At 42.5% G+C, this 18,606-nt stretch overlaps 1 protein-coding gene across 4 annotated transcripts in view; it reads left to right on the top strand.

Moving 5' to 3' along the window:
- LOC129695333 (transcription factor TFIIIB component B'' homolog) overlaps positions 1-18,606 on the top strand; it is an 89,528-nt gene that overhangs the window by 12,628 nt on the left and 58,294 nt on the right. For all 4 annotated transcript variants that reach the window (XM_055632182.1, XM_055632180.1, XM_055632183.1 and 1 more), the window contains exons 3-8: positions 2,383-2,977; positions 6,135-6,244; positions 6,971-7,021; positions 9,026-9,160; positions 10,396-10,529; positions 16,464-16,558. In XM_055632182.1, the coding sequence (XP_055488157.1) occupies positions 2,383-2,977; positions 6,135-6,244; positions 6,971-7,021; positions 9,026-9,160; positions 10,396-10,529; positions 16,464-16,558 (1,120 nt within the window). The remainder of the gene's footprint in view (positions 1-2,382; positions 2,978-6,134; positions 6,245-6,970; positions 7,022-9,025; positions 9,161-10,395; positions 10,530-16,463; positions 16,559-18,606) is intronic.

Below are 18,606 nucleotides of genomic sequence, written 5' to 3'. Positions count from 1 at the left end.
CAATAATACACAACACATTTGTCTTAATACCTTTTTTGTACCGCTTTATTTTTTGAGCTTTAAGAAAAAGATAGAAGTAAAGAAAGTGCGCAAGAGTCGTGAAGGTGCAGGAGAGTGTTGAGAAAGGAAAGCCCCTTAGAAAAGAAGTTAGAGAAGGAAGTAAAGAAAGAAAGTAGACCCTAGAAAAGAAGGAAAAAGAGAGCAGAAACAATCGCTCTATTATAACATTAAACTCCGCAGAAAGGGGACTACCAACCAAGTCTGTTTTGTTTTTTTTACCCCCCGTTGCCAGATCCTGGAACCCTTTATTTATTTATTTATTTATTATATTACTATTGCACCTTATGCTTGTAATAGTTCCAAAAACGTAGACCACGTCTTTTGGAAGTGGTCTGGTTTGCCTGCTAAGAGGAATCTCATCTCTTCCAGATGTAGTGTTTCAAACATATTTGATATCCACATTTTTATTGTTGGTGTAGGCGCATTTTTCCAGAATTTAAGTATGAGCTTTTTTCCCATTATTAGCCCGTGATTGAGTAAATTCTTCTGAAACGCGTTTAGTTCAGGGTTACCTTCCGATATTCCAAAAATAATCCATTCTGGTTTTGGTACCAGTTTTATTTTAATTAATTTTGTAAAGATGTCAAATATTTCATTCCAGAATTTTTGTATTTTTGTACAAAAAACAAAAGAATGCGCTATGGTAGCTTCTTGACACAGACATTTATCACAGATGGGTGAGACATTAGGGAAGAGTTTATTTATTTTAGTTTTTGAATAATATAGTCTATGTAATGTTTTGAATTGGATGAGAGTATGTCGTATGTTGATCGAACATTTATGCACCTGTAATAAGTGATTATCCCAGCTCTCTTTTGGAATTTTTATAGCTAATTCTTGTTCCCAGTCTCTTCTAATTCCATCAGTTGAGGGTATTTCTATGTTTAAGATGATGTTATATAAGTATGATATTAGATTCGCTGAATACACAAATTACTTGTGCTATAACTCCAGGATAAGCACTCAACCAAGAAAACCAAGCCTAAAGCCAAAGTACTAAACTGAAAAGACCTACTTATGCTAAGGACAATAACTGACTCCATATATAAGAAGCAGCTATCTACATGTTAACAGGCTCATTTAAAAAAAACCCGATTGTGTAGATGCAAGTATATTATTGGGGTTATCAAGTGGGCACCTCCCTTCACTGGTGTTTCATTGAGTTAGGCCCACGACACCTCAGGAAGGCTCAACAGTTAGTTCTGGCGTCCTAGAACAACTACCCTCAGTATCTGCTCTCACCACCTCTACCCACCTATACCCAGTATTTACTAAATAAAGGATACTACAGCCAATTAATTCACAACAAAACAAATGTTGAAGTGCTGGAGTAACTCAGCAGCTCAGGCAGCATCTCTGGAGAGCATGGATATGTGATGTTTTGGGTCAGGATCCTTCGTCAGACGAATTGTATCAGCCCGTGTCATCTGACCAATTCTGATCTATGAGATTTTTTTTATGGGTGTGTTTATTGAATAAGCAGGGCCCAGTGGTGGCAAGGCCTGAAGACTCTGCGAAGGAACCTAGGACCCAAAATAACTGGAGATGGAATTTAAACCACAGGAGAAATGGTATCCCCAGGTGGGCTGGCAGTTTAAGCTATCATGAGATTTTAAAGGGCTTGGACACGCTAGAGGCAGGAAACATGTTCCCGATGTTGGAGTCCAGAACCAGAGGCCACAGTTTAAGAATAAGGAGTAAGCCATTTAGAACGGGGACGAGGAAACACTTTTTCCTCACAGAGAGTGGTGAGTCTGTGGAATTCTCTGCCTCAGAGGGCGGTGGAGGCAGGTTCTCTGGATGCTTTCAAGAGAGAGCTAGATAGAGCTCTTAAAAATAGCGGAGTTCCAGGGATATGGGGAGAAGGCAGGCACGGGTTATTGATTGGGGACGATCAGCATGATCACATTGGTGCTGATGCTGGCTCGAAGGGCCGAAGGGCCTACTCCTGCACCTATTGACTATTGTCTAAATGTCGATGCTTAATCAAAAAAAATATTCTGAAACATTTGACAGCTATCCAAATGTAATTTTCAATTAAAAAAAATCTTGATTTAAGAATAACAAACTAAAACCAACACACCTAATATGGTGTCACAGGTAGACCTTTTATGTGGGAGCTTACCAAAAGCATTCTGGCAGTTCAATTATGCCGCATCCGCTGGTTTTCTCTTACCTATTCTACCAGTTATATATAGGTTTGTTTTAATTTGACAAGATTTTTCAAAGAATGTTTACAGGATTTTTCTAGCATGTTTTTCTGCGCATTATACACAATGAAAAGTTCATAAAAGTCACAAATGTTGTTATTTTTTATTTAAGGAATGAGAAGAATGATAAGACTGGTGTGTGTGCAACACAGGGTAAATCACCCGTGCCACCTTTGCAAAGAAGGAAGCGCTTCTCCACCATGTTGAATTTGGCCAAACCAAGAGCCACATCTTTGTCTGCACAGCAGTCGGCCAATCTAACAGCAAAATCTCCTCAACAACAAAATCTATTAGCTCCTGTCACCAATGTGTCATCCATTCAAGATAGTTCTGCTCCGTCCACCACTGAGAAAGCACTTCCCAAATCTCCAGAGAAACGAAAACCCTCTTCAGGCCAACATATCAAATTGCCAGAAAAGAAAACTCCAATTCCTCAAGTACCACAGTTCTCCCCTGTTAAAAACCATGTGCACAAAGATTCAGCTGTAGGAACTAGTTCTCCCCGAGTGCCAGTGACGCGGAAGACATTGTCTTCGCCACTTAAGGAGAGGATTACGCCCAGCAGCACACCAACAAAAGGAATCGTCACGTCTCCCAGTGTCTCGCCTGCACGCCCAAAGTCTGCAAAAGTCCCAGATGACCTTGAAAGACTCAGGAAAGCACGGAAATTACGAGAAATGTTGAAAGAGGAGATGAAGAAAGAGAAGGTAATTTTGATTATATATTAAGTGGTTGATTCAGTAGTAATCTGCAAAAGCCTGGATTATTTGATTAATCATCCAGGAAGCTGGAAATGAGCAATTTAGCTCGAAGCAATTGCAAGCAACAGTACGACTAGTCTGCTTTTATTTAAACATTCTGGAAAATCAAGAGTCAAATGAGTGTAAGCAATAGATGGTAATCAATATTAACGATACATCGACTTGTGTTTAAGAAGGAACTGCAGATGCTGGAAAATCGAAGGTAGACAAAAGTGCTGGAGAAACTCAGCGGGTGCAGCAGCATCTACGAAGGTAGACAAAAGTGCAAAAATAGATGCTGCTGCACCCGCTGAGTTTCTCCAGCACTTTTGACTACCAATGAAACATCGACTATCTCTTTTGTGTCCACAAATATTTCTTGACCTGTGGAGTTCCTCCAGCAGTTTCTTTTTTCCTCCAGATTCCATCACCTGTAGTCTCTTGTGTTTCAAAAAGAAATTCATACTTTTCAAATTTTATATTAGTCTTCACCCTCCCTAGCCACTGCAACCTTCCACTAACCTTTGCCACTAACATCCCATCATTGTATGTCGGAAGGAACTGCAAATGCTGGTTTATTCCAAAAATGGAAACAAAATGCTGGAGTATCTCAGCAGGCCAGGCAGCAGCTCCAAGTCAGTGGATATTTTTAAGGCAAATTCTTAACTAGAATGGGTATTAAGGGTTCTGGGGAGAAAGCAGGTAAATGGGATTAGGTGGCAGAGATCAGCCATGATTGAATGGCGGAGTAGACTCGATGGGCCAAATGGTCTAATTCTACTCCTATAAACTGTGAACTTATGAATATCTGGAAAAAAGGATTTGGTGGTGTTTTGGGTTGAGACCCTTCTTCAGACTGTCTGATTGGTGTGTATGCCTTATTCTCTTGACCGTGAGCTTTGGAATTCCCTTTAAACATTTCCACATCCCTCTCTCTTCCCTCTTCCTGAAATAATTTTTTGAATTCTACCTTTATGTTGATCTTTGTAAGAAGGTTGGGAAAGGAAGAAATTGGTATATTTGCAGTCATTACATTTAATCAAGTGCCAAATCCGTGAGGGCAATTATAGGACACACTTAGGTATTTTTGACATCTTCCAAAATTCTGAGTTTGATTATGAACATGTGATCGCTAGAATATGTTCTCTAATTTACTTCTGTTTAGGTAAATAATCCTTAGTTTTGCTGTTACTTTCTATGCAAGACAATCACAGTTGTGTGTGCAAGTCTGGCAGCTACATTACATAGCAATGTTACAAAATTTTGAGATTTAAAAAATCAAGTCTGCAATTTATCCCATCAGATAAAGCATAACAATAAGTTTAATTTGACACCAAATTCACTTTCATATCTCAAGTATTAAAAAAGTTATGACCATTTTCATACTCGGAAATTAGCATCTTGTTCCCTATTGATTTTCAATGGACATTACAAAAAAGCTGTGATCTTGGATAGTCAAACGCCCATTTCTTAAGGAAAGATTAACATTTTTAAATAGCCTAAGTGTCCAAAGATTATTCACAAATAATTCACAATATAACATGATTTTTATATCTAATTTACATTAATTTATAGGCCAAATGGAAGGAATTTAGTGTTCAATTGCTGTAAATAAATGCCCATTTAAATCGGCTTTCTAGTGGGTTCATGTGGAATGCGCTGGTTTAGAATGTTGACATAGCGCTGGATTAGTGCCCTCAAATGCCGAGAGAAAAATACTGCGGGATGATAGATAACTTGATATATAGGGTTATATATATGCCCCATTTAATGTAAAAATAAGGTACATACCTTTAATAGTTTGCTTTATAAAACCCTGGGGCTGCGAGAGGTTGCGGAATCAGAGAGTAATTTTAAAACTATTAGAACTATATTATCGAGGCCTATAAAACTAATAATACCTTTTGCGACCGGGTCTTGCAGCGATTTTTCGTTAATGATTTACTAGGCTGAACATGTGCGATTAGTACAGCCTAGTAAAAATCGCGTTTAAAACCCGCCCCCTCCAAACAGCGCCAAAATCGCCAACATGGCTGAGGGCAGATTCCTAATGACGATTCAGGTAGGTTTTGTAACATACCTACATTACAGGAAGGGTGAAGTTGGAATGGAGAGAGTGCAAAAGAGGCTCACCCTGATGTTGTTTGTATTAGAGAATATTAGTTGTAAGCAGAGGTTGTCAAATTTGGATTGTTTTCTCTAGAATATCAGATGCTTAGGGGTGACCTGAGTGAAGCATACAAAATTATGAGAGGCATAGATGAGAGGCATTTAAGAAGCATTTAGTCATGAACAGGAACTGGATGGAGGGATATAGACCATGTACAGGCAGATGGAATACGTTTAGATTAACATCATGGTTAGCACAGCCACGATAGGTCGGACCTGCTCCTGTGCTGTACCATTTTATGTTGGGCATAATATCTGAGGAAGGATGTGCTGTCTCTGGAGAGGGTCCAGAGGAGGTTTACATACATGATGCCAGGAATGAGTAGGTTAACCTATGATGAGCGTATGTCGGCACTGGGCCAGTAGGCGCTGGAGTTTAGAAGAATGACAGGGGACCTCATTGAAACAAACAGAATAGTGTAAGACTTGGATAGAGTGGATGTGGAGAGGATGTTTCCACTGGTGGGAGAGTCTTGGACTAGGGGACATAGCCTCAGAATTAAAGGACGTTCTTTTAGGAAGGAGATTAGCAGAAATTTATTTTGGTGAATCTGTGGAATTCTTTGCAACAGAAGGTTGTAGAGGCCAAGTCAGTGGATATTTTTAAGGCAGAGATGGATAGATTTTTGATTAGTACATGTGTCCAAGGTTATGGGGAGAAGGCAGGAGAATGGGATTAGGAAGGAGAGATAGATCAGCCAGGATTGAATGGCGGAATAGACTTGATGGGCCGAATGGCTTAATTCTACTCCTATCACATGGCATTATGTTCAATATTTAATGTAAATCCCTTAGGTTGCATTTTATGTACACTTTGCATTTAGACGTATTATCACCATCTGACAGTCTCTGTTTCCATCCATGCTGATGTATTTTAACTGTTACATGCTGATGTTGTCATTCTTAACTGTTTGATGCATTGTTGAATAATTTGTCTTTTTTTGGGCAATTTCAGAAAGCTCACAAAGAAATGATTCCATTTTGGGAAACTAATCACCCACCAGAACGTACTAAAATGACCATGAGAGACTTCATATACTATCTGCCTGACACTAATCCAATGCTGTAAGTGACCTGGTAATATTTTATTTTATTCATTCAATTTTTTGGCAAGACTTGGCAAGACCAGCAATTATTCTGCAAGATGTGGTGACAACTGAGTGGGATATTAAGGAATGTGTATGGCAATTAAAAAAAAAGTCAATTACGTGATGTGGGTCTGGAGGTGTGTGTAAGCCATACTAACTACAGAAAACAGATTTCTTTCCCAGAAGGACATTTATGAAGCAGGTGGATTTTTGCAAGTCTAGCAGTTTTATGGTAATCATCTGTAAAACTCAAGATGCGAAACTGCAGATTTTGGAACCTGGAGCAAAAAGAAAACTGCCGTAGGAACTCGGTGGGTCAGGCAATATCTGTGCAGGTAGAGAGATAGCCAACATTTTGGGTTGAGACCCTGCCTCGGGACTTCTCTGCTCATTCCTCTGCCTTCGCAGATGCTGTGCGACCCACTGAGCACTCCAGCCGTTCAGTTATTACTAAAACTTGTTCTCATTCTTCCAATTCCAGTTTATTAACTGAATTAAAATTCTCTTAAAATTAAAATTAAAATTGGTGGGATTTAAACTCGATTGATTGTTAGTCCACGCTTCTGAATTACTATTCAGGTCATTTAGTTGCTGCAGAATATAACGGTACTCATTCCTCGGTGAAGACATGAAATTAACCTTTTTTACAGTAATCTTTAAGTGTGAGCTTATGATGTTTTTATTTGAATACTAATCCTTGCAGATCTTCATTCGAAGAAGAAAAAAGACCATCTTTCCCAGTTCTAAATAAAGAGTGAGTATCTCTTTTTGATGATTATTGAAGTAAACCTAAATATAACATGTTTATGAAGTGGCAGTGGTTTTTACCACATTTTCATTTTTACAAATTTTAATAAAGGGTTAAAAAATGAATACATTTCTGCGATCTGTTAGCTGCCATTTAAAAAAAAACGCAGACTGATTGGAAAAGAGAAAATAGAATATTGGGCATTCTTGGAAAACGTTCAAATTACAGGTGCACAACCTTTTATCCGACGATCCAAATAACGAAAAGCTCCGAATAGCAGACATTTTTTCGGTCCTTGAAGAAAGGTCCTTGAAGACGTTCACCGAGGGCGGCCCGCAGAGGTGACAGCGGAACCTCCGGTCGGTCCTCGAAGAAAGGGGAACTAAATCCCCATTCATAAAAGAGAAGGTGAGGGTATATTGCGCGGGAGGGTTAATAATTTACAATCTGCTGCTGCCTGCCCGCTGAGTTAAAAAGTTCCCACGGTAGACTCACGATACACAGTGTATTGTGAGTCTTGCGTGGGAACTTTTTAACTCAGCGGGCAGGCACCCCACCTACACCCCTCTGCTTCCCGGCCATGTGCGTGACCCCTTCCCTCCCCTCTCCAGCTCCCCGCCCATTGAACCGGCGCGGGGGCTTTGCATTGTCTTCACGTCGGAGCCAATGCCAGTCGCCGGAGACGTCAGGGCCAACGGGACACCGGCCCCCAGGCCCACTGCAAGCACAGAGATCCCAGAGACCCACAGCCAGCAGCAGCCCAGCCCCGTTCCAATTCCAGAGGAACACGCTCCCCGAGGGACAGATGGTGATGGTGTGCAAGGTACGTCTTGGTCTTGAGGTTGCGGATGAGGGGGCGCAGCTCGGGTTGTGACGTCTCCGGCCACCCCCCTGTACAGGAGCTGAGACTGGGAACTGTGGGGTTGTTTGCAGTCGCAGAGGGTGGGGGCAAGGGCGGTAAAGTTCCCAGTCTCAGCTCCATTCCAGGGAGGTGACCGGAGACGTCAGGACCAACGGGACACCGACTGCAAGCACGGAGATCCCAGAGACTCACAGCCAGCAGAAACTCTAGCCCAGCCCCGCTCCAACTCCAGAGGAACCCGGGTTGCGGATGAGGGGGCGCAGCTCGGGCTGTGGGCGAACTGCGACTTGTCGCTGTAGCGGCGCATCGGGGAGCGGGTTCTTGTTGGTCCTGACGTCTCCGGCCATCCCCCTGGACAGCAGCTGAGAGACGTCAGGACCACAAGAAGCCGCTCCCCGATGGGCTGCTACAGCGACAAGTGGCAGTTCGCCCACAGCCCGAGCTGCGCCCCCTCATCGGGACACCGACCCCCAGGCCCACTGCAAGCACGGAGATCCCAGAGACTCACAGCCAGCAACAACTCTAGCCCAGCCCCGCTCCAACTCCAGAGGAACCCGGGTTGCGGATGAGGGGGCGCAGCTCGGGCTGTGGCGAACTGCCACTTGTCGCCGTAGCGGCCCATCGGGGAGCGGCTTCCTCTGGAGTTGGAGGGACAGGGAGACACAGCGGCTTTTGAGAATGGTGGGCAATCACTTCCAAAGTTCTACCCACACAGTCAGTACACCTCTCCTACACTTGTCTCCCGCACTAAGATCATCTCGCAGAGAATGATCCCAGCCTAACCCTCCCTATTCTCTCCTATTCTGCAAGAAAAAACTACATTGAACTCAAACTCGCGATCGAGTAACTGCCGGGATCGAGGCGCAAACTCGCGACCTTGCGGATATAAGCCGAGCACTCTGCCACTGCGCCAGCCGTTAAAATCTACGCTAAAAATCTTCCTTTCCGAAAGCCGAAAAATTCTGAATTACGAAAAGTGTCCGGTCCCAAGGCTTTCGGATAAAAGGTTGTGCACCTGTATATATTATAAAAAATATTTATGTCAAGTAAAACCTGAATGAAATGTTGGTTACCCTGATAGTTTTATCACTTTAGCAGCTAAGGTTTTAGACTGGCATTTATAATGTACCTTCACGTTTGCATTATAGGCCAGAAGTGGGAAGTGCCAATGCCCCAGCTAATGAGGATGAAGATGAAGATGAAGATGAAGAATCCGATGATGCTGTTCTGGGTCCACGAGTCAAAGTAGCTGAAGATGGCTCTATTATTATTGATGAAGAAAGGTATTGACCCAAAATATTAAAACATTACTGATTAACCACTTAATTGGTCAACAGTTCATCAGTTCTAATTACTTTAGATGCCTGATTTATTATTGAATAGCGTTGTTTATTTTAATGACATTCTCTATGATGTGGCCCGTAACCCGAAATCATCCGGTACCCAGGCCGATCTTTTTCCCCATAATCATCCGGCCCGCTGAGCGCGGAGCTTCGGCTGTGATTCCTGATTAGAAAGGGTGTCAAGGGTTATCGGGAGAAGGCAGAGAAAGTGGGATTAGGAGGCACAGATCAGCCATGATTGAATGGTGGAGTGGACTTGATGGGCCGAATAGCCTAATTCTACTATAACTTGAGGTCACCAATTGAGAGAAAAATGTTACTCCTGGGGGTTGAAAGTCTTAAAATTAATATCAAGGAACTGCAGATGCCGTTTTAGACAAAAAAAAAAGACAGAAAGTGCTGGAGTACTCAGCGTGTCAGGAAGCAGCCCAGGAGAACATGTTCTCTGGAGATGCTGCCTGACCCACTGAGTACTCCAGCACTTTGTCTTTTTCAGAACAAAATTGGTATTGGTTTATTATTGTCACATACAGTGAAATAATTTGTTTGCACGCTATCCATGCATGTCATACATTAGTACAATCAAGTCATATACAACAGGTAGTGCAGAATATAGTGTTACACCCACAGAGAAAGTGCAGATTTGTTTTTTTTAAATTGCAAGGGCTTTAATGTGATAGATTGTGAGATTGCAACACCACCCTATGCAGCTTAACAGTAGTCTTACTCCTGTAGTCCAAAAATATTAGATGATTTAGTAGAATGGACAATACATGAGCTGCATAATGACGCAGTTGGTAGAGCTGCTGCTTCACAGCGCCGGAGACCCAGGTTCGATACTGTCTTTGGCTGCTGTCTGTGTGGAGTTTGTATGTTCTCCCTATGACCGCGTGGGTTTCCTCCCACATCACAAAGACGTGCAAGTTTGTAGGTTAATCAGCCTCTGTAAATTGCCCCTTATGGATGAGAAAGTGGGATAACAGAGAACTAGTGTGAATAGATGATGAATGGTTGGCGTGGACTCGTTGGGGCAAAGCGCCTGTTTCCATCCTACATCTCTATACTAAACTGAAAGTTGCCTGTGGTATTTGGAGGAGGGAGGGTCATATGCATTATCATTAACCTTATAGAATTGTCCATTAAATTCAAATGCATTTTCTTTTTCTTAAAATTAGCTTAACGGTCGAGGTTTTAAGGATGAAGAAATCTAATATTGTTGAAGAAAATGATCCCATTTTTGAACGTGGCTCTCAGACTACCTATTCCAGCTTTAGAAAGAGCACCCATACAAAGTCATGGTCTGATAAAGGTAAGTATGGAGATGTTTAATGGCTTCTCAAAAAAAAACCTTTGTTTTGCTCACTGGAGCTGTAATTTAAAAGGAATCAAGCCACTATTTAGTTCTTTAAAGGTCCATTCAAGGACCCAAGCAGTCGTTCCAGGTGCGACAGAGGTTCACCTGCATGTCCTCCAACCTCATCTATTGCATCCGCTGCTCTAGATGTCAGCTGATCTACATCAGTGAGACCAAGCGTAGAATTGGCGATCGTTTCGCCGAACACCTCCGCTCGGTCCGCATTAACCAACCTGATCTCCTGGTGGCTCAGCACTTCAACTCCTCCTCCCATTCCGAATCCAACCTCTCTGGCCTGAGCCTCCTCCACGGCCAGAGTGAGCACCACTGGAAATTGGAGGAGCAGCACCTTGGGCAGTCTGCACCCTAGCGGCATAAACATTGAATTCTCCGGTAGCCCTTGCTGTCTCCTCCGCTTCTCAGCTCTCCCTCAGCCCTCGGGCTCCTCCTCTTCCTTTTTCCTTTCTTCTCCCCAGCCCCCCCCCCCCCCCCCCCACCCGACATCAGTCTGAAGAAGGGTTTCGGCCCGAAACGTTGCCTATTTCCGTCACTCCATATATGCTGCTGCACCCACTGAGTTTCTCCAGCACTTTTGTCTACCTTCTTTAAAGTTCCACTCTTGTACAATTTATCTTTCCTGCTAATATAAAATATTATCTAGCCAGAAAATAATCTAATCCCGCGTATGCAACATTCCAATTCCACTAAATTGCGCAGGGTTTGAGATACCAATCTTCCTATCTTAATATTGCCATTGACAATGTGCTTACATTTCTATTGTGTGTAGCAATTTCAGCAACGCAAGATATTTTTTACTAGAGCATGGTTTATTTTGCTACAAAATTCGAGAGGAACTCAGCGGGACAGGAAGCATCTCTGGAGAGAAGGAATGGGCGACATTTCGGCTCGAGACCCTTCATCCGTCCCGCTGAGTTACTCCAGCAGTTTGTGTCTACCTTCGATTTAAACCAGCATTTGTAGTTCTTTCCTACACATTCAGTCCTAACCATCTGAGTCTTGGAAAGGTAAAATCATGCACTTAAGATTTTACCAGTTTTTTTTATAACTCTTGTGTTGTTGAGCTATTTCATGCTAGTTTAGTTACACATGGAAACAACCCCTTTGACTCACCAAGTCTATCCCGACCATTGATCACCCATGGATACTAGTTTTTATGTTATCTCACTTTCTCATCCACTCCCTATACATAGGGGCAATATTTTTGCAGAGACCAATTAACCTACAAATCTGTACTTCTTTGGGATGAGGGAGGAAACCGGAGCATCCGGAAGGAACCTACATAGGGAGAACGTGCAAACTCCACACAAACTGCACGCGAAGACCTGGGTCCCCGGTGCTATGATGCAGCAGCTCTACCAGTTACTCTGCTGTGCTGCCCATTGTTAATGTAAAAATACATATTGCACTTGTTGGTTGTATAGCTTTTAAGAGAAGTATATATATTTAATATTAATCTTTCCAATCGATGCTTATATTCTCACTCAATTTGTCCACTAATCGTGGTTTGACCAGATGTTATTTTAGAACAATGCTTGATAATCTGGTAACATAGTTTAAGAAGAATCGTTAACGGTAATAAAGAAGCTGGCAGGGTTAAGGGACTGAGTTCAGAATGTGACGCCTGTAGCTGGAGGCACAGTAATTCACACAGAAGAATGCATAGTTTGATTTGGGATTATTATAAGGCTGGAAGGGGTTACAGAAATTTGAAAGGGCTAGAATATGGAGGAATTTGTATTAGAGCACAATAATTTTATATTTGAGGATTATTAGTCTAAGATAGGAAGTTTAGAAGGGATGTCAAGAGGCAGCACAGATAAGGATATACAATATGATAGAACTACAGGCCCCCAAACAGTAGCCTGGATATAGGGTGCAAGTTGCAGCAAGAGTTAAAGTTGGCATGTAACAAAGCTAATGCCACTGTGGTTATGGGAGATTTCAATATGCAGGTAGACTGGGAAAATCAGGTTGGTTCGAGACCCCAAGAAAGGGAGTTTGTAGAGTGCTTCCAAGATAGTTTCTTAGAGCAGCTTGTACTGGAGCCTACCAGAGAGAAGGCAATTCTGGATTTAGTGTTGTGATTTAATAAGGAAACTCAAGGGAAAGGAGGTAGTGATCTGCAATTTGAGAAGGAGAAGGTTAATTCAGTAGTGTCAGTGTTGCAGTTGAACAAAGGGGACTATAAAGGCATAAGAGAGGAGTTGGCCAACTGGTCAACTGGAAAAGGATCCTGGCAGGAATGACGGTGGAACAGCAATGGCAGGAATTTCTGGGCATAATCCAAAAAATGCAGGATCATTTCATTCCAAAAAGGAAGAAAGATTCTAAAGGGAGTAAGAGGCAACCGTGGCTGACAAGGGAAGGATGGAATAAAACTCAAAGAAAAGGTGTATAACATTGCAAAAAGTAGCGGGAAGCCAGAGGATTGGGAAATTTTCAAAGGACAACAAAAGGTAACAAAACGGGCAATACGGGGTGAAAAGATGAAGTATGAGGGTAAGCTGGCCAAGAATATAAAGATGGATAGTAAAAGCGTCTTTAGGTATGTTAAGAGAAAAAGATTAGTAAAGACAAATATGGGTCCCTTGGAGGCAGAAAGAGGTGAATATTATGGGGAACAAAAAAATGACAGAATAGTTGAACAGGTACTTTGTGTCTTCCTTAGTGAAGACAGAACCAATCTCCCAGGTGTACTAGAGGGCAGAGGATCGAGGGAGACAGAGAAACTGAAAGAAATTTACATTAGGCGAGAAATAGTATTGGGTAGACTGATGGGACTGAAGAATGTTAAATCCCCAGGGCCTGATGGTCTACATCCCAGGGTACTCGATGTGGTTCTAGAAATTGTGGACACATTGGTGATCATTTTCCAATGTTCTATAGATTCAGGATCAGTTCCTGTGGTTTGGAGGGTAGTTAATGTTATCCCACTTTTCAAGAAAGGAGCGAGAGAGAAAACAGGGAATTATAGACCAGTTAGCCTGACTTCGGTGGTGGGGAAGATGCTGGAGTCAATTATTAAAGAAGTAATAACAGTGCATTTGGACAGCAGTGAAAGGATTGGCCCAAGTCAGCATGGATTTATGAAGGGTAAATCCTGCTTGACAAACCTGTAATTTTTTGAGGATGTGACAAGTAAATTGGATGAAGGCGAGCCAGTGGATGTAGTGTACCTGGACTTTCAGAAAGCCTTTGATAATGTCCCACACAGGAGGTTAGTGGGCAAAATTAGAGAACGTGGTATTGGGGTAGGGTATTGACATGGATAGAGAATTAGTTGGCAGACACGAACCAAAGAGTAGGAATAAACGGGTCCGTAACACAAGCAAATTTGCAGATGACACAAAGCTGGGTGGCGGTGTGAACTGTGAAGAGGATGCCAGGAGGTTACTGGGTGACCTGGTTGAGTGAGTGGGCAGATGCATGGCAGATGCAGTACAATGTCGTTAAATGTGAGGTTATCCACTTTGGCGGCAAGGACAAGGAAGCAGATTAATGGTGTCAGATTAGGAAAAAGGGAAGTGCAGCGGGACCTGGGTGTCCTTGTACACCAGTCACTGAAAGTAAACATGCAGGTACAACAGGCAGTGAAGAAAGCTAATGGCATGTTGGCCTTCATAACGAGAGGATTTGAGTACAGGAGTAAAGAGGTCCTTTTGCAGTTGTACAGGGGCTTGGTGAGACCACATCTGGAATATTGTGTACAGTTTTGGTCTCCTAATTTGAGGAAGGACATTCTTGCTATTGAAGCAGTGCAGTTCAGGTTCACGAGGTTAATCCCCGGGATGGCGGAACTATCGTATGAGGAAAGATTGGAAAGACTTGGCTTGTATTCACTGGAATTTAGAAGGATGAGAGGTGATCTTATAGAATCGTATACAATTATAAAAGGATTAGACAAGCTAGATGCAAGAAAAATGTTCCCAATGTTGTGGGAGTCCAGAACCAGGGGTCTAAGAATAAAGGGGAGGCCATTTAAAACCGAGATGAGAAAAAACCTTTTCACCCAGTGAGTTGTGAATTTGTGGAATTCTCTGCCACAGAAGGCAGTGGAGACCAATTCACTGGATGAATTTAAAAGAGAGTTAGATAGAGCTCTAGTGGCTAGCGGAATCAAGGGATATGGGGAGAAGGCAGGCATGGGTTACAGATAATGGATGATTAGCCATGATCTCAATGATTGGCGATGCTGGCTCAAAGGGCCACATGGCCTTCTCTTGCACCTATTTTCTAACTATCCCAGGAGGGAAATGAATTGGCCAACAGTCATAAAAAACACAAAATACATGAAACATGAAATTAAAGTGACGAGTGGTAAGGCTTTGAGGATGTGCAAAGATTAAGGGGGGAGGGGCCAGTCTCAGTCTACCCGACGACAGAAGGCGTAGGAGTTGTAAAGTTTGATAGCCACAGGGGAACTGTGGCTTTCTGTCCTGCACCTTGGTGGACAGAACCATGGTGGGTGTGAGCTGTATTGTTCAGCTGTTTGAGGAGCATCCTCCCCTCCAAGATCACCTCCCAAGAATCCAACTCCGCCCCCTAGGATGGAGCCAGCATTGTTAACTCATGTTTGGCAAGCAACGCTTGTGTTATTAAAAACTGGCAATACGGGCAGAGACGGTGGTGAGGTTTAAAGATGGGACATCCACCAACATTAGAATCGTTAAAACTAAAGATGCACGTGAGGGGACTGCCGTGAGGGACGGTGGAGAACACAGGGGGACCCGGTGTGGGGGAGGTGGGGGGCCCTCTAGTCTAGAATCCTCTGCCTAGGGGATTCACCAGTGTTTGTTTGTTTGTTTGTTCCGGTGATGGCGCAGTGCACATGGCAGCCAGACAACAGTTGCTTATCTTTTTCTTGCTTTCACTTTTAATTTCAAGTTTTTTTGGACCTTGTGTGTTGTGACTGTCGGCAGACCAATTTCTCTCCGGGGATGAATAAACTTTTATCGTCTCGTCTATCGAGAGTCATAGAGTCATACAGCATGGAAACAGGCGCTTAGCACATGCCGAACGAGATGCCTTATCTACACCAGTTCCCTCGGCCGGCGTTCGGCCCATATCCCTGTCAACATTTCCTATCCACGTGCCAGTCCAAATGTCTATTTGAATGTTGTTACAGTACCTGCCTCAACAATCCCCTCTGGCAGCTAGTTCCATATACCCACCACCTTCTGTGTGAAAAAGATCATTAGTGAGGGCTGCCTAGAATTTGGACCCGGATAATGGAAATGTCACTGAAGTGGATATGAGTGATCTTTGTTAGACTCAAAATGCTGGAGTAACTCAGCGGGACAGGCAGCACCTCTGGAGAGAAGGAACGGGTGATTTTTTGGGTCGAGACCCTTCTTCAGACTGATCTTTGTGATGGAGGAAATATGGGTGGGTGTGAAGGATGGATTACATTTTAACTTGGGTTCATATGCTGTCATGCAGTACAGAAGCTGGTCCTTCAGTCTACCATGTCCAGTCTGACCATTGGGTACCCATCTTATTTTTAGTATTTGGCCTGTATCTTACTACGGCTTGATGATTCAATTTATAGTGGCCAATGGACCTACCACTTTGAAATGTTTGAAATGAGTGAGAAAATTGGAGGACTAGGAGGAAACTAGGGATCACATGCAAAATCCACATAAACTGAACCCAAAGTCAGGATTAAACCCAAATCTCTGGCAAATAAGAGGCAGTGACGCTACTGACTGTGCTATTGTGCTGCCCTTAATATATAATCAGATATTTAAAACATGGCCTTCTTGTTTTGTTTTGCATCGTTTAGATTTTGTTATGAGATCATTCTTGTTAGTTTCATTTGTATTATGCTCTTTTAGAAATTTTTTAAATGTTACTATTTTTTATCCCCAGAAACTGACATGTTCTTTCTGGCAATAAGTATGGTTGGGACAGATTTCTCTATGATTGGTCAGTTGTTCCCAAACAGATCAAGGATCGAAATAAAGGTATTTTAAACCAATATTCAGAGGAAAAATGTCTCCTATTTTTACAGTTGCATATGTACTTTTGAATGTTGGTCTTGTATTTAAATAAATTGCTGTTGCCTTATTGAGGATTGGAAATAAGTGCAGTAATCTTCATCAGCATTATAAGGTCACAAGGAATAGAATTAGGCCATTCAGCCCATCAAGTCTACCCCACCATAGAATCATGGCTGATCTATCTCCCTCCTAACACCATTCTGTCTGCCCCCATAACCTCAGACACCTGTACTAATCATGAATCTACCTATCTCGGCCTTAAAAATATCCACTGACTTGGCCTCCACAGCCTTCTGTGGCAAATTGTTCCACAGACTCACCACCCTCTGACTAAAGAAATATCTCCTCATCTCCTTCCTAAAAGACCATTCTTTAATTCTGAGGCTATGACCTCTAGTCCTAGATTCTCCCACTTGTGGACACATCCTCTCCACATCCACTCTATCCAAGCCTTTCACTATTCTGTATGTTTCAATGAGGTCTCCTCTAATTCTTCTAAAAGCCAGTGAGTACAAGCCCAGTGCCGACAAACGCTCATCATAGGGTAACCTAGTAATTCCTGGGATCATTCTTGTAAACCTCCTCGACCCTCTCCAGACCCAACACATCCTTCCTCAGATATGGTGCCTAAAATTGCTCACAATATTCCAAATGTGGCCTGACTAGCGCCTTATAGAGCCTCAACATTATGTCTCTGTTTTGGTGTACAAGCCACATAACCATATAACCATATAACAATTACAGCACGGAAACAGGCCATCTCGGCCCTTCTAGTCCGTGCTGAACACTTGTTCTCACCTAGTCCCATCTACCTGCACTCAGACCATAACCCTCCATTCCTTTCCCATCCATATACCTATCCAATTTATTTTTAAATTATAAAATCGAACCTGCCTCCATCACCCACTGAAAGCTCATTCCACACAGCTACCACTCTCTGAGTAAAGAAGTTCCCCCTCATGTTACCCCTAAACTTTTGTCCCTTAATTCTCAAATCATGTTCTCTTGTTTGAATCTTCCCTACTCTCAATGGAAAAAGCTTATCCATATCAACTCTGTCTATCCCTCTCATCATTTTAAATACCTCTATCAAGTTCCCCCTTAACCTTCTGCGCGCCAAAGAATAAAGACCTAACTTGTTCAACCTTTCTCTGTAACTTAGGTGCTGAAACCCAGGCAACATTCTAGTAAATATCCTCTGTACTCTCTCTATTTTGTTGACATCTTTCCTATAATTTGGCGACCAAAATTGTACACCATACTCCAGAATTGGCCTCAGCAATGCCTTGTACAATTTTAACATTACATCCCAACTTCTATACTCAATGCTCTGATTTATAAAGGACAGCACACCAAACGCTTTCTTTACCACCCTATCTACATCAGATTCCACCTTCAAGGAACTATGCACAGTTATTCCTTGATCCCTCTGTTCAACTGCATTCCTCAATTCGCTACCATTTACCATGTACGTCTATTTTGATTTGTCCTGCCAAAATGTAGCACCTCACACTTATCAGCATTAAACTCCATCTGCCATCTTTCAGCCCACTCTTCCAAATGGCCTAAATCTCTCTGTAGACTTTGAAAATCTACTTCATTATCCACAACACTGCCTATCTTAGTATCATCTGCATACTTACCAATCCAATTTACCACACCTTCATCCAGATCATTGATGTATATGACAAACAACAGGGGACCCAACACAGATCCCACTAGTCACCGGCCTCCAACCTGACAAACAGCCATCCACCATTACTCTCTGGCATCTCCCAATCAGCCACTGTTGAATTCATCCTGCTACTCCTCCATTAATACCCAACAATTGAACCTTCTTGAAATCCCTCATGAAATAAATGCTAGCAATGAGTTTGTTTTTTTTACTACTGATTCGACTTGCAGATTAACTTTTTGGGAATCCTGCACCAGCACTCCCAAGTCCCTTTGTACCTCTAATTTCTGGATTCTCACCCCATTTAGAAAATAGTCTATGCCTGCTATCCATTCTA

Source organism: Leucoraja erinacea, chromosome 3, assembly GCF_028641065.1.
Source record: "Leucoraja erinacea ecotype New England chromosome 3, Leri_hhj_1, whole genome shotgun sequence".
NCBI lineage: Eukaryota > Metazoa > Chordata > Chondrichthyes > Rajiformes > Rajidae > Leucoraja > Leucoraja erinaceus.
This window is presented reverse-complemented; position numbering and strand designations above follow the sequence as displayed.